Source organism: Acomys minous (assembly GCF_964271855.1).
Source record: "Acomys minous genome assembly, chromosome: 15".
Classification (NCBI taxonomy): domain Eukaryota; kingdom Metazoa; phylum Chordata; class Mammalia; order Rodentia; family Muridae; genus Acomys; species Acomys minous.
Genome location: NC_140497.1, coordinates 13,056,419 through 13,071,506, shown reverse-complemented (window position 1 = coordinate 13,071,506; position 15,088 = coordinate 13,056,419). Strand labels below are relative to the sequence as shown.

General features: G+C 46.0%; 1 protein-coding gene across 5 annotated transcripts in view; it reads left to right on the top strand.

The window, feature by feature from the left end:
* Window positions 1–8,340, top strand: part of ATP7B (ATPase copper transporting beta) — a 68,105-nt gene extending 59,765 nt beyond the window's left edge. For all 5 annotated transcript variants that reach the window (XM_084759281.1, XM_084759279.1, XM_084759280.1 and 2 more), the window contains 6 exons: window positions 1,814–1,957; window positions 3,432–3,574; window positions 4,106–4,309; window positions 4,390–4,507; window positions 5,610–5,712; window positions 6,326–8,340. In XM_084759281.1, coding sequence (XP_084615407.1) covers window positions 1,814–1,957; window positions 3,432–3,574; window positions 4,106–4,309; window positions 4,390–4,507; window positions 5,610–5,712; window positions 6,326–6,590 — 977 coding nt within the window. In that variant the 3' untranslated portion in view covers window positions 6,591–8,340. The remainder of the gene's footprint in view (window positions 1–1,813; window positions 1,958–3,431; window positions 3,575–4,105; window positions 4,310–4,389; window positions 4,508–5,609; window positions 5,713–6,325) is intronic.
* The last annotated feature ends 6,748 nt before the right edge of the window (window positions 8,341–15,088 follow it).

The following is a 15,088-nucleotide window of genomic DNA, read 5'->3' as shown; positions in this document are numbered from 1 at the left end:
GCACTACCGCACCCCACCTTGTCTCCCTGACTGCCTTCCCAACTTCCTTTCTTCTCTCATTCCTGTGTGTATATGGTGTATGCTTAAGCATGTTCATGTCCGTGTGGGGGCATGCTTGTGTGCGTACATACAGGGGCCAAGGCACTATGTTAGTTACCCTGCTCCATCAGCCTCCGCCTGATCCCCTTGGAGGGTCTGTCGCTGAGCCCAGGAATCACTATTTTGAACGAGGCTGGCTGGCAGGAAGCTCCAGTGGTCCTGTCTCTGCTCCCTCCCCTAGTGCTGGGGTCACAGGCAGCCAGGCGTTTATGTTAGTGTGGTGGATCAAAGCTCAGGTTCTCCAGCTTGCCTAGCAAACGCTCTTAACCACTGAACCTTCTCCGTAGCCTGCCTTTTCTTTTAATCTGAGGACATTGTCCAGCCATCACACTAAACTGGTAGGGAGTATGTCGAATGCTAACCCTTCATTTAGGGCATGTTATTAGATGTCCTGTGCTACCTTTGACTGGTTTAGAGCCCTAAGGTGAATTTTCCATTAGGGCATCCAGAAGCTGGGTGGTGTCCCATCAAGGGCCACATGCTATTAGAAGGTGTCAGATAAAAAGCCACCTGTGCTTTCTTCTAGAAGTGTTGTTTTAGGGCATGTGATAGAGGCTGGGTGTCTGCATGTCTGCAGTCCCTCCCAGCACTTGGGAGATGGGGGCAGGAGTACCAGGCGTATAAGACCAATACATTGTCATAGGAGATTCCAGCCAGCAAGAATAAAGCGTGTACACACACACACACACACACACACACACACACACACACACACACACACGCTTACAGCTTATAAATCAGGTAATGGGTTGTCTTTGTGCTCCATGCCCACCAAAAGGAATTTCTGTCACAGGCCTATTTACAAAAGCAGAAATTGCAGGAATATCTGTACAGGTAGTAATAAAAGTATGTAAGCATTTGCAAGTAGCAGCAAAAAGAATTCCTTCTTCAGCACATAGGACCTACAGTGTGGCGTTTGTACAGAGAGCTGCGAGGGTCACTTCTTTAGGTCTTCTTTGCACATGCGCACATGCTTGTCTTTCAAAGCTAAGGAGCAGGGCCTCACTGTGAAGCAGGGAACAGCATGCTTTAGGTGAGGCTTTAGCTCATACTGTTTCTACATAATCGTAGTTTCTAGGTTGTCATGACATAGAACAGTAATTTGATTTTGTTAGATGCATATATCACACTATATACATATTCATATCTCTTCATCTCATCAAGATAAGACTGCCTCGAAAAATAGTACCTATGTTGTGTATCATAGAGATGGACTTACCTGATTTTGTTGATTCACTTTGGGTCATCTAAACCTACCAGAAAAGAATTTAGTTAACTCATTCTTTTGTCTGACCTAAAAGGCCAGCCTCTGACCCCTAAAAAAAGGAATGGGGTTGGGGTGGAGAGATGGCTCAGCTATTAAGAACTCTTGCTTCTCCTGCAGAGGACCCAGGCTCTGTTCCCAGTATTCACTGTGGCTCACAACCGTCTGTAACTCTAGAGAGACCAGACACCTTCTTGCATCTGTGAGCATCAGGCATGTACATACATGCAGGCAAATACTCAATTAAGTAAGTCTTTTAAAAAACCAGCACACACCTCTAATAATGTTGACAGCATTTTTCACACATGTAGAATGCATAAAACACTCCGTGTAATCTATGTTGGTGTGGCTTTCTGGCCCTTCAAGGAGAGTGCCATGAGAGGCTATAGTTTACAGAGCAGCCAGATGTGAAGTTGGACGGGTTGGGAGTAACCAGTCTCTTCTGGCCAGGTTCAGGCCCCCAGACCTTCTCTGTGCTAATTGGAAACCGGGAATGGATGCGGCGCAACGGCTTAAGCATCTCCAGTGATGTCAGCGACGCCATGACAGATCACGAGATGAAGGGACAGACGGCCATCCTAGTGGCTATTGATGGTAATCTCCGTCTGCGCTCAGAACACACTTCACCCTTCCCCGGGCCATGCGGAGGCCCACTCTGCCCCTTTCCTCCCGATTCCCCCCTTCCCTCCTTGTCAGCCTTCCCTCTTTCTCTCCTCTTCCTTTTGCTTGTCATTGTTTTTCTTTCTTTCTTTCTTTCTTTCTTTTTTCTTCTTATTTTGGAAACTGTCATCCTTTCTGTTAATTTGAGATGTTCTTATTTTTGAGATTGGAATATAGTTACATCATCCTTCCCAACCCTTTTCTTCCTCCGACCTCTTGAGTATACCTCTCTTTGCTCTCGTCAAATTCATGGCCCACTTTTATGTTAATTGTTTTTACACACATATATGTATGTGTGTACAACTCAGTCTTTATATTGTTACTTGTATGTATGTTTTCAGGGCTGACCATTTGGTACTGGATAACCAATTGGTGTCTCTTCCCTGGGGAAGACTAGTTCTCGCCCTCTCAGAGTTCCTTAGGAGTTGAGGCCCTTCCTTTGTTACCATCTCCATCCTGATCCAGCGCCTCTCTCTGCTCCTAGAAGTCTCAAGTGCTTTCTGTTGTCTTTGCTTCTGTCTAGGGTGCCAATTCAAGTCATCCTTATAACAGACAAAAGATGAATCCACTTCCCCAGAGGCCTCACTGCAGACACATTAAAGTGAGGAGGCCCCTGCAGCTAGCTTCCCACTGTCTGACTTGCAGACTGACGTGGTCTCCTGTCACTCTGAGTGTCTTAGCATGCAGAGTACACCGGGCTGTATGCCTGAGAGATTGGAACCTTGGCTTTGTTCACTGAAGTGTTTCTTATTAGAAGTAAAACTGGATTTGAATAAAAAGTAGTTTACAACACTGTATTCTGAGTATTCCAGCCACATATGTCTTCCTGGGCCCTAATCCTTATGAACCATAGTCTGCAACTCCTTATAGCAGAATCAGGTTGAGTAGAGGATCTGTGTTCTTCTGGGTCCCTCTTCATGTGTCACACCTCGACCCGCATCCCTCCTCCTCCTGTGTCTAAATTCAGGAAGAAGGTGTATTGTACCAAGCATGTTTTCTGTAGGAAAAGACAGCATTCCTAGGTTAGTTGTCTGTCACTGTAAGCAGCATTTGTATATTTCTTGCATTTTAATAGCAGACATGTGCTCGGTTTGTATCACGCCAAAGATACTTGACAAAGTAATATATGTTCCTGGTGGGAACTGTAAACAGAGCCCAGGGCTTTGGAGAGCCTGAGGTTCTCCCTGCTCCTACCTAGCCCTTCAGGAGCAGCTGCACATTTTGTTGTCTTCCCGAGGCTTGAAACACAAAAACAAGTCAACAGAACCCAGACATTGCATCACGTACTTTGGAGGGTCATTTCCTGTGGATGAGAGGGTGTGGTGGGAGCCACCTTCCCAGGCCCTGCTGTCTTGTGTGCGGGAAGCCTCCTGACCTGCTGGTGCTGACCGCTGCTGCTTTGTTTCAGGTGTGCTCTGTGGGATGATCGCCATTGCAGATGCAGTTAAACCAGAGGCTGCCCTGGCTGTATACACACTGAAAAGCATGGGTGTGGATGTGGCTCTGATCACGGGGGACAACCGGAAGACAGCCCGAGCCATTGCCACTCAGGTATGCCAGTGGCCAGACATTCTTTGTCCTTGGAAATCACAGATAAGCTCACAGATGCAAAAATAAATAATGAAATAAAATAAAAATAAAAGTGTCTGGTGTGAAAGCACACCTTTAATACTAGCACTGTGAGACAGAGGCAGGTGGACCTCTGAGTGCAAGGCCAGCCTGGTCTATATACCAAATTCTAAGACCTCTCAGAAATAAACCAAAATAAATAGACAACAACAACAAAACACCGAACGATCATTTAATTATTGTGTTACAGGGTGCTTTTTTGGTTCAACTTGCTTGTGTAAGATGAGTGGCTTGATCTTGACCCATTTAGTTCTGAGCTTGGGGCCTGAGGACAGTGTCACTGGATGACTGCCTGTCCCCATAAGCCACAGCTCTAGTGTGAATCCCTGAACACTGTACTGCTGCCCCTGCGCGGCCAGACACACGCAGTGCCGTGGAAGCTGAACCGCTGCTGCGGATCTCTGCTTTTGTTAAACTCTCAGCTCCACTAGCTGTCGATTGGCTTCCTTTCAGGTTGGCATCAACAAAGTCTTCGCTGAGGTATTGCCTTCCCACAAGGTAGCCAAGGTCCAGGAGCTCCAGAACGAAGGGAAGAAAGTAGCCATGGTGGGAGACGGGGTAAACGACTCCCCCGCCTTGGCCCAGGCGGATGTGGGCATCGCCATTGGGACTGGCACAGATGTGGCCATCGAAGCAGCGGACGTGGTTCTGATCAGAGTGAGCACGGCTGTATCCAGGTCACAGGAGGGGCTGGGGTTGGCGTGAGTCCATTACTCAGCTGTGCTCCTCTCCTGTAGAATGACTTACTGGATGTGGTGGCCAGCATTCATCTTTCCAAGAGGACTGTGCGGAGGATCCGGGTCAATCTGGTGCTGGCATTGATTTATAACATGGTTGGGATACCTATTGCCGCAGGTAGGTAGGGGCAGCTCTCACCTGTTCTGTCACCTTTGGTCTCTCTGTTAAGTCCCTGATGAGCTAGTGGATCACCCATCTCTGGCTGGCCAGACCAGATATGGAAAGTCCTGGCAGGGCCCCACAGCCTCATTCACTCTGGTCCTCTATAGGTGGCTGATCAAGAGGCTTGGCCATTCATTTAAGGTGTCCCAGTTCTTAAGGTGGCCCAATTCTCTGAAGCCTTATTAAGACACGGTCTGAAGAATAAGCCTCAGGAGGATTTTGAAGTACCTGCTATGCCAGACACAGTGGCTGTTGTCTCAGAGTCTGTCTTAAAAATGAACCATGCCCAGCTCCAGTCTAATTCGCACAGATGACCTGCTTTGAAGGTGTCCTTTCTCTCTACGTGTGCGCACACACACTCACACTCACACTCATACAAACATACATAGAACCAGACAAGGGAACATTCTAAACACTTCTATAAGCCTTCATAGGCTGAAAGAATGTTATTTTTTTTATCATATTTTACATGTGTATGCATGAATGTGCTCACACATGTGCATGTGCATACATACATGTGCACATGTGCCTGGAGGTCACAGGACTTTTGCCAGAATCAGTTCTCTTCATTCCATTATGTGGGTCCTCAGGTCATTGGGCTTGGCAGTGAGTTCCTTCACCCACTAAGCCATCTTGTTAGACCCTGACCTAAAGTTCTGAAGCACAGCTTTCCTGCCTCAATTTCTCTGTTGTGTTCAAATGGTGAGTGGTCACTTCCATAGTAGAGATCACCCAGTCTGCCTCAGCCTCCTGAGTCTAGAAGTTATTTTTCTGTCCTCAGAGCCAGCTCAGGATCTTCGCTCCCTCCTCAGCCTCCTGGGGATGTCTGGGACCAGATTGTTCTCTTTGTAGGCAAGGAGTACAGTGTTCCCCCTCCCCGCCGCCAACCCCTGCGTTGTGTGGTGCTACCTATGTAACTGAGCAGGGAACAGGAGGGACCCTTCTCCCCTTCGCCTCGCTCTATCTCGGAAGCTGGTGGGCACGCATCTCCTAGTTCTCTGAGGAGAACTCTCAGTATTCCTTGCCTGTTGAGTGATGCGCGCCCCTTTTTGGGCAGGTGTCTTCATGCCCATTGGCATCGTACTGCAGCCATGGATGGGCTCGGCAGCCATGGCAGCATCTTCTGTGTCTGTGGTGCTCTCCTCTCTTCAGCTCAAGTGGTAAGTCCTGGGCCTGGGCCACCTGCCTATGCTCACAGCAGGTGGGAGTGCACTAGCATGCTTCCCAGTTTTTGTTCCCGTTATTTATCTGGGAGCAACACCAAAGATATGAGTGGGTTTTTTAGTGATTTTTCAGCACCCCAAGTAAGTGACTGCCTACTACCTACTTGGGCCTTTCTCAGGCGCTATTTATATAAACACATATTAACTATATGGCCCCTGTGTAATTACCAGTTTTTCTCCTCAGCAAAGATGTTCATGGAGTAGGAGTACAGCTCACTAGTAGAACATCTGTTTAGCATATGCAAGTCTCTGGGTTTAGTCCCTAACACCACCAAAACAGAAAAACATGCATTTATTTATTTATTTATTTATTTATTTATTTATTTATTTATGCATTCATTTAGCAACTGTGAGCCACAGCCTGCTGTGGGGAGGGGGTATTTACGTAGGAAGCTTCTGGATTAGGTGAACTTGAAGCGTGGGAAATCAATGTCTTTTTTTCTTCAAAGCCCATGAAGTTGTGTTACTTGTATTACTGAAAAATGTAGATTTCATGAGAGAAAAAAAGAGTCCAGAGTGATTCAAGTACTCCTGGCTTCTTGCTTTCCAGCTACAAGAAGCCTGACCTGGAGCGATATGAGGCGCAGGCCCACGGCCGCATGAAGCCTCTGAATGCGTCTCAAGTCAGCGTGCACATTGGCATGGATGACCGACGGCGGGAGGCCACCCCATGGGACCAAGTCAGCTATGTGAGCCAAGTGTCTCTGTCCCCCCTGACATCGGACAGACTGTCTCGGCATGATGGTACAGCAGACGACACTGGGGACAAGTGGTCCCTGCTTCTGAGTGACAGGGATGAAGAGCAGTGCATCTGAGAACTCCAGGTGGCAGCCCTAGGCAGGCCAAGGTGCTCCTCCTAACTGAACCTGCATCAACTCCGGGCAGGCGTGGCCTCAACAAATAGCATGGGGTGATTGGAGCTTCTCATGAGCCCTGAGCATCCTGCTAGCCTTCCCAGCAGTGTGTGGTAGCTTAGCTGGTGTAGCTGCAGAGGCTGGGCAGGATTGCTCTGTCAGAAGCCTGCTAGGATGGGCAAAGCACACTCACAGCTCTCCCTGTTTTCCATGAGGGCAGGGTCACCCCTGCTTGGATTCTAGTACAAGGAGAGGAAGCCAGCTCTCTTTACAGGGCTGTGCCTACTGTTTATGAAATGAGAAACAGGCTCATCAGGACCAAAAAGCCTAGCCAAGGCCCCTGGAGAGCTCCATCCAGAGCTTTCCCCTACCACGAGCTCCGGTAAAGCCTGGAGTTAGGCAGCACACACGGGCCATGTAAACCTAAGGATACCTCAGATGAGCCTGTTGTTTTCTGCCTTGTGCAGTGGGCATCCTTGATACTGGCATGTGTCTGCCCTCTATCCTCCGAGGGCCGAATTCCTGTCTTGGGTCAGATGTTGCGGCTCTTGCCTGTCTACCTGCCTAACCCAAGAGCTCCCTGAAATCCCTCTTTACTCTGAGGAGAGAATTCCGTCTCGCTTACAGCCACCACACATGCTGCTCCCAACCAGCCGGAGGGAAGCCCCAGAGCCTGACCAGAGTCTATTTTCCTGTGGGACCCATGCCTTTGCCACCCAGGGCACCCTATATGGCCCTGCCATGACCTGTGGTGCTTAAAGCAGTGTCCCTTGGGAAGTGTACGTATATAAGGGAACCTTCCTGTCACCTAGTGGGGTCCAGCGGAGTTTGTCACAAATGCCTAGTGTGTGTCTGGAGGGAGCGGTCCCATCAGAAGAGAGTGAAGCTCTCTTGAGAGAGTTGTCTGCTGCTGAGGGAATATCCACAGCTCCCCAGTGAAAAATACTTTTGTATTCAGCGACTGTGATTAGGTGGCATCAGAGGGCTTAACTGAGTAGCCGAGCCACCTTGAACAGACTGGGAGACTCTTATTTGTGACACACACAAAAAATATTCCCTTTATTGGATGCCACTTACTGGCCAGGGCAGTTTTGTACCTTTTGCAGGTGACTCTCCTCTTTGCCTGTAAAAGTAGCATAGTAGCTATTGTCTACATTTAAAAAGCAAGGACAGTTTCAGGGCGGGCTCAGAGTCTTCCCAGGAACTCACAGCCAATATGCAGTTGGGCTGGCTCTGAAGGCTTTTCTGTGCTTCCTCTGCTGCCTTGAATACCAGTTTGCTTGCTAAGAGTAAACTGGACAAAGGTCCTTGTCCCTGGAGAGCAGATGTGCCAGGAGATGGGTTAGTTGTATCAACTTATAGCGCAGCTGGTCACCAGGCTACTAACCTCCACTCTGCATGGCGAGTTTCAGTTTTACACATTAGTGTTTGCTGAATTTTGTCTTGTAGAATCCCAAGTCCAGGGATTTGGTGTGCTCTCACTGTTTCTAGCCCCCGACCCCTTCTCCAGCGACCTCCAGTCTCCCCCAATTCCATCCATAGGTTGTTTTCAAATTTTTCTTGTTTTGGACTATGGTAATCATTTTCTAAATAATCTAATTGTGTTGATTTTTAAACCCTCTAAGAACATAAGCATCATGTTGATGTGTAGACATGAAAGTATTTATATAATTGTACAAATAAATAAATAACTTACTTTTTAGACTTTCAATGAGTCGGGAATTTTTTATGACCAGAAACAGTTCCCTCTTCAAAAACTTCCTATGACTTTTCATCCAGGAGTTGCCTGTGGCTTGCTCTGCCTGGTCAGCTCATGCTCCCGGCTGGTGAGGACTTGTTTGGGAGGATTCTAGCAGTGTGGACACGAGGTGTTGGGAACTCTTTTGTCTTGCCCTGGCTAAACGGCTCTGCTGAAGTCTACAGGTAGCTGCCTGCCTGGCATTCAGGACTGCTGAGAAGCCCTTGTTGAAGTCACTGCCCCAATAGGTTGACAAAGGGGCTTTGATGGCCCCCTGGAACACATCAGTAATCCTTGCCTTGAAAGGGTATAAAAACCAAGTCAGGGGCTTCTGCTGGGGAAGTTTTGAGGGTATCTTGGGGTGGCCAGGGACCCTAAATGAGGTAGCCTAATGGTATAATATGTCACCCTAACAAGGACACTCTGAAGACTGGAAGCATACACTAACTAGAGATGTGCTGATGACTTCATTCTTTACCAAGGTCAAGATCCTCCTCTGAGTATCTGCATCCCAGTACCAACATGTATCTCTCGTGGCTCAACATGAACACATTCCTAGATGACCCACGTGCTTGTTCACTGTCCAGTTGTTCACTGCTTGGTCCCTAGCACACCCTAGAGGTCTTTGTAGTCCAGGCATGGAGTTCCCACATACCATTGTGGAAGGCATGTTGTTGCTCACTGAAGGGAGGATTTAGCAAGCTTCCCTGAAGGGTTTCCTCAGGTACCAGGCTGGATCTCAGCATCTTCCATCCAATTCCTAATAACGCGAAGAATTAGGGTGGTATTGCCTTTATAATAAATGAATGATAATTCTAAATTTCTGATGGCATCTGGAAATTGACATGCCCAAACCAAACCAAAAGAAACAACAGATCCATAACTATTGTGCTAATTTATTAAGGAATTCAGATTAATAAAGGCGAGTTTCACTTTAAGAAAATCCAGCTGGCCGTGGTGGCACATGCCTTTAATCCCAGCACTCAAGAGGCAGAGACAGGTGGATCGATGTGAATTCAAGGCTAGCCTGGCCTAAAATGTGAGTCCCAGGACAGCCAAGGATACACAGAGAAACCCTTATCTCCAAAAACAAAACAAAGCAAAAAACCCAAAACAAACAACAACAATAACAAAAAACCCTCTGTATTTAAGCAAGGCATGGTGGCACACACCTTTAATCCCAGCATTCGGGAGGCAGAGGCAGGCAGATTGCTGTGAGTTCAAGGCCAGCCTGGTCTACAGAGTCCAGGACAGCCAAGGCTAATACGGAGAAACCCTGTTTCGAAAAGCCAAAAAAAAAAAAAAAAAAAAAAAAGAAAAGAAAAGAAAAGAAAAAGAAAAAAAGAAAATCCAGCCAATGGGCGGCAGCTCAGGCTCCATGTGGGTCCTCTAGTAAGGGGAGTGGGGCTGTCTCTGACATGGACTCTCTTGCCAGCTTTTCCAATGACTTTTCCCTGGCAAGACTGCTTTGCCAGGTCTCAGGGGAAAAGGACATGCTCAGTCCTGATTTGACTTAATGAGCCAGGGTGGATAGGATGTGGGGTAGAGGTGGGGGCTCCCTTTTTCTGAGGAATAGGAGAAGGGGTTTGGGGAGAGAGAGGGAGGGCGGGGCTGGAAGGTGAGGAAGGATGGGTCTAAAACCAGAATAAATAAATCTATTTAAAGAATTGCAAAAGCCAAAAGGAAAAAGAATCTAGGCCACATTAAATTCAACCGTTCATATGATTCAGTTAGAGAATGAGTCCTTGAGTAAAGGGTTTGGAGAGGTTGAAGGCTATTATGGTAGGTGCAATCTCCAGTACGAGTCAAATAAAATAGGATTTCCTAAGACAAATTCCCTAATGGGCGTGGGCAGGGCCAGAAGCATCATTGTCTGGGGTCACTCCATGGGGAGATGTGTCTCCTGTCTGCCCTTGTCCTTTGTATGAAGATGATGACAACCACTGAAATTATAGAATAAGATGCGAGAAGACTAAGCAAATCTGAGAAATCGCTGAGGCTGCCTTTCTTCTATTCAAAAAGATGTAAAAACATCCATTCAAGGATGAAAATCAAATAAGATTGAGGGAAACCTGACATTTTCTCCCCCTGAGATAGAAATGGCTGTTGTATTTCTTAGCATAAATAAAATGGGCCAAGAAGGTGTAACTTGTAGCTCTTGCCTACCATGCACAGGACACCTGGCAGAAATTCTAAACGAACAAATAAGAAAGTTGGTGGGAGGGGCTAGAGAGAGGGCTCAGAGGTTCAGAGCACTGGCCTCTCTTCCAGGGGTCCTGAATTCAATTCCCAGCAACCACATGGTGGCTCACAACCATCTATAATGAGATCTGGTGCCCTCTTCTGGTGTGCAGCAGTACATGCAGACACAACATTGTATACATAATAAATAAATAAATAAATAAATAAATAAATAAATCTTTAAAAAAAAGAGAAAGTAAGTTGTTGGGAAAGCTGCCCTATAACCCAGCCTGGCTTCAAGAGGAAAGCTCAGGAGCAGGATTTTGAAGAGCGATATCCTTTGTCTGTGTAGAAGGATGCATCTGGGTACATGTGGCAGTCTCCATGCTCCCTATGTTCTAGCTGCAACCACTGAGCACAGAGATGATGCTACAGGCCCCGGCTCTCATTTTGTGCCTATGGTCCTCACATTGCTCATAAAAGCTATCTGCATAATTCCATTTTTACTGACGGAGCCATGTTTGTGGAACTAGCTGACAGCTGAGTGTGCCCACCCTGTCACTGTGTCCCCAGAGCTCACAATCCACTATGCTGGACCCTCTTGTTCAGTAGAGAGGTGTCTGTCCTTTGGCAAGGCAGTGCAATTGAACTTGAGAGCCACCAGATGTCTCTCTGACCAAACAACACCCCAGTCCACAGCCAGAACCCAAGTTGTCTTCATGGTTATTTTAGAAGCATCTGAAAATGGATGATGAAGAAAGAAGAGTCAGAGAAAGGGAATTGATGGTGATTAAGAGAGAGGAGGAGAAGAAAAGAAAAGGAGCAGAAAAAGAGGAAGAAGAAGAGGAGGAGGAAGAGGAGGACAAAGGAGGAAGAGGACGAGAAGGAGGAGAAAGAAGAAAACTGTCACAGAAGGTGAAGAACATGAAGCAAGAGCTCATCCCTGGATCCTGAGATCATGTAAACTTTAACATATTTAACGTATCTCTGAATCTGGGGCTTCCCAGCCTCTGTAGAGTTTGAGTATATGGTGAGGTGATAACATGGCCATCATATCTATCATAACGTTGATGAATTATGTGTTATGCAGGGTGATATATTTGTTGAAGATGCTGTCCATCTGCCCCGCCCCACTCCCAAGTATGTCGTTCTGGAATCTTTGTCAATAATCAGACGTCCATGGGTCTGGGTCTTCAATTCTTTTTCATTGATCAACCTGTCTGCTTTTATCCTATACCAAGCTATTCCTCTTTAAACTTTAATTAATTAATTAATTTTTGGTTTTTCAAGACAGGGGTTCTCTGTGTATCCTTGACTGTCCTGGACTAGCTTTGTCGACCAGGCTGGCCTGGAACTCCGAGCTATCCACCTCCCTCTGCCTCAGGAGTGCTGGGATTGAAGGCCACCACTGCCTGGCTCAAGCTATTCTTATAACTGTAGCTCTGTAGTACAGTTTAAGAGCAGGGATTTTTTTTATTATTTATTATTCAGGATTGTTTTAGCTATTGTAGGCTTTTTAACTTTTTCAAACCTACTTTATTTGGGGTTCTTTAATGCTTATACTTTCCTTCCAACCCACCAACGCTAGAAAGGAGAGAAAAGAGGTTAATAGGAACAGGAGAAGTAGACTTTTAAGACTCAATTCCTTGGAGAAATTCCACACTTTGTAGTCAGGATTTCAGCAGACCTGTTGAACAGCAAACCATCAATTCAGCAAAGGTGACTGCAACCGCAGCAGCCAGAACCCAGAACCTTGAAGCATTCTCTGGAGCGTTTCTCTCTAGGAGCATCTCAAAGCAGAGTGATGAACAGCCAAATGACAGGAAACGATGCCAAGACCAAAAGCCCAAACCCCTTGTTTTAAGGCTCATATATGTATATGCATGTCCTAGACTGTCTCAGTTGGGTTTAGGTTCTTGGGGTCGGAAGGGTCAGTGGGCAAAAGATAGCCGAGTGACAAACAGAGACAAACCCAGAGGTAGTGTTTGAATTTGAGTGTGTTTTGTAGACTAGCAAGCCAGGTTTTTAATACATTTCTGAAACGGGGATGTTTTTTCGTGGTTACATTTTTTTCATACAATTCAAATTACAGGATGCAGAGTAATAATGTCATCAATCTTGAATAATCATTCATAAGTCATTAGATTAGTATCAGTGCATGTGCCTTCTTTATCAAAGATCAATGCTCTCTCATTATGCCAACCATCTATGAGTCAAGACAGTTTTTTTTTCTTAGCTCTTCCGTCACTACCTGGAGCTTTGTCAAACATTTTATTTGTAAATAAATTTAAACTATGAGTAATCCTTAGCCACGTTTTTATTAACAAGTGGTAAAACCTCCTGAATGACCCTTGGTTGCAGTCTCAAGTTTAGTCATTTCCTAGCAGCACAGTTATATTTGAAAAGTTCTTGATATGATAGTAGGAAAGAAGAAGAAGGAGGAGGAGGAGGAGGAGAAGAAGAAGAAGAGGAAGAGGAAGAAGAAGAAGAAGAAAAAGAAGAAGAAGAAGAAGAGGAAAAAGAAGAAGAAGAAGAAGAAGAAAGAAAGAAAGACAGGGTATTCAAAAAAAATGAGTGAGAAGAAAAACTGCAATCATTTACTCCTGGCAGGAACATCAGGCCCCTTACAGGAGGCTCTCCCTTGGGTAGGGTTCGTCGCCTCAGGTTCTGTAGTAACCTTTGTCACACAGACTCCACTGGAGGGATTCTGTATCATCTCCTCTCAGAGTCCTAATGAGGATGTCCATCAGCTGGCAAAGACCATGTCCCCATACAGGGCAGTTCCTCTTCTAGTGGTCAAAACCATGTGTCCTCTAACAAGTCGGCTTCCAACGGACAAACATCACACACCGTCACACAAGTCTGTTTTACATCCCACAATTGGGATCAAAACAAAAACATGTTTACATCCACTACAAGCTATTCTGGATTTTTCGACGTGAAGCTGAAAACTGTTTTGTTTTGTTGGTTTTGTTCTTTAATTTCTCTGATTAATTCTTTTGGGATTTTTGATGGGGATTGCATTGAATTTGCAGATTGTTTTTGGGAGGATGGCCATTTCCACTATATTAATTCTCCTGACCCAGCGGCATCTTTTATCTGCTGACATCTTCAGTGTCTCTCCTGGAAGTCTTAAAGGTTTCCTTATACAACAAACCTTTCACTGGCTGGGTTTGAGTTATGCCAAGATATGTTTTTCTGGGAGTGTGGAGGAGCTGTTATCATGAATGGATAAAGAAAGTGGTACATTTACACTATGGAGTACTACTCAGCTATTAAAAACAGAGAAATAGCTGGGCTTAGTGGGGCATGCCTTTATTCCCAGCACTTGGGAGGTGGAGGCAGATGGATCACTGTGAGTTCGAGGCCAGCCTGCTCTACAAAGCAAGTACAGGACAGCCAAGGCTACACAGAGAAATCCTGTCTCAAAAAAAAAAAGAAGCTCCCAAATAAATAAATAATCAACAAATAACCAAGGAAAGCTTTAAATTTTCAGGCAAGTGGATTCAAGTATAAATAATCATCGCGAGTGAGGTAACCCAGACCCGGAAAGACACACATGGTATATACTCCTTATAAGTGAATGTTAGCCCAACATGGACGTCCTCTGAGAGTCTTGACTTAGTGGGGCATTGGGGATGTATTTTTACCTCATTTCTTCCTCAGTGTGCTTGTCATGTGTAAGAGGAAGGCTACTGTGTTTTGTATATCAATCGTGTATGCTGCTACTTTGTTGAAAGTGCTTGTTAGCTGTACAAGTCCCCTGGTGTGTGTGTGTGTGTGTGTGTGTGTGTGTGTGTGTGTGTGTGTGTGTGTGTGTGTGTTTGTGTGTGTGTTGTTCCAAGTACAAATAAAGCTACTTTCTTTTATTTGTATTTCCTTTCCTATTTGTACCCCCCCCCCCATCTCATTTGCTTGTATAACTGCATGGATTAAGCCTTCTATTACTTGAAGGGTGTGGTAGCACAAGCCTTAATCCTAGCACTCAGGAGGCAGAGGCAGGCTGATCTCTCTGAGTTCCAGGTCAGCCTGGTCTACAAAGCAAGTCCAGCACAGGCAGGGCTCAAGAGAATCTCTGTCTTGGAAAAAAGAAAAAAGACTTGAAGTGCTGCATTGGACAGGTATGGAGAGATTGGAGCAGCTTGTGTTGTGGAATTGCTTTGAGTTCTTCTCTGTTTAGCATATAGGCTTGTTATATATTGCCTTGGTCATGTCCAGATAACCCCCTGTATCCTCAGTTTCCCTGGGACTTTCCCCCCCATTCCCCAAAGGCAGGGTTTTTCTGTGTAACCTTAGGGGTCCTGGATTTGATTGGTAGACTAGGCTGGCCTTGAACCCACAGAGATCCACCTGCCTCTGCCTCCAGAGTGCTGGGATTAAAGGCTTGTGCCAGGAAGCCTGGCCCCTCCCTTGGACACTTATTGTGAAGGGATGTTGGGTTTGTCACAGGCCTGTTTTGCCTCTAAGAAGAAGTAGGTGGAGATTAAGTTGATAGTTTGCCTACGAGGAACCATTGCTGTGTCTTCGAGACGGAGCCCAC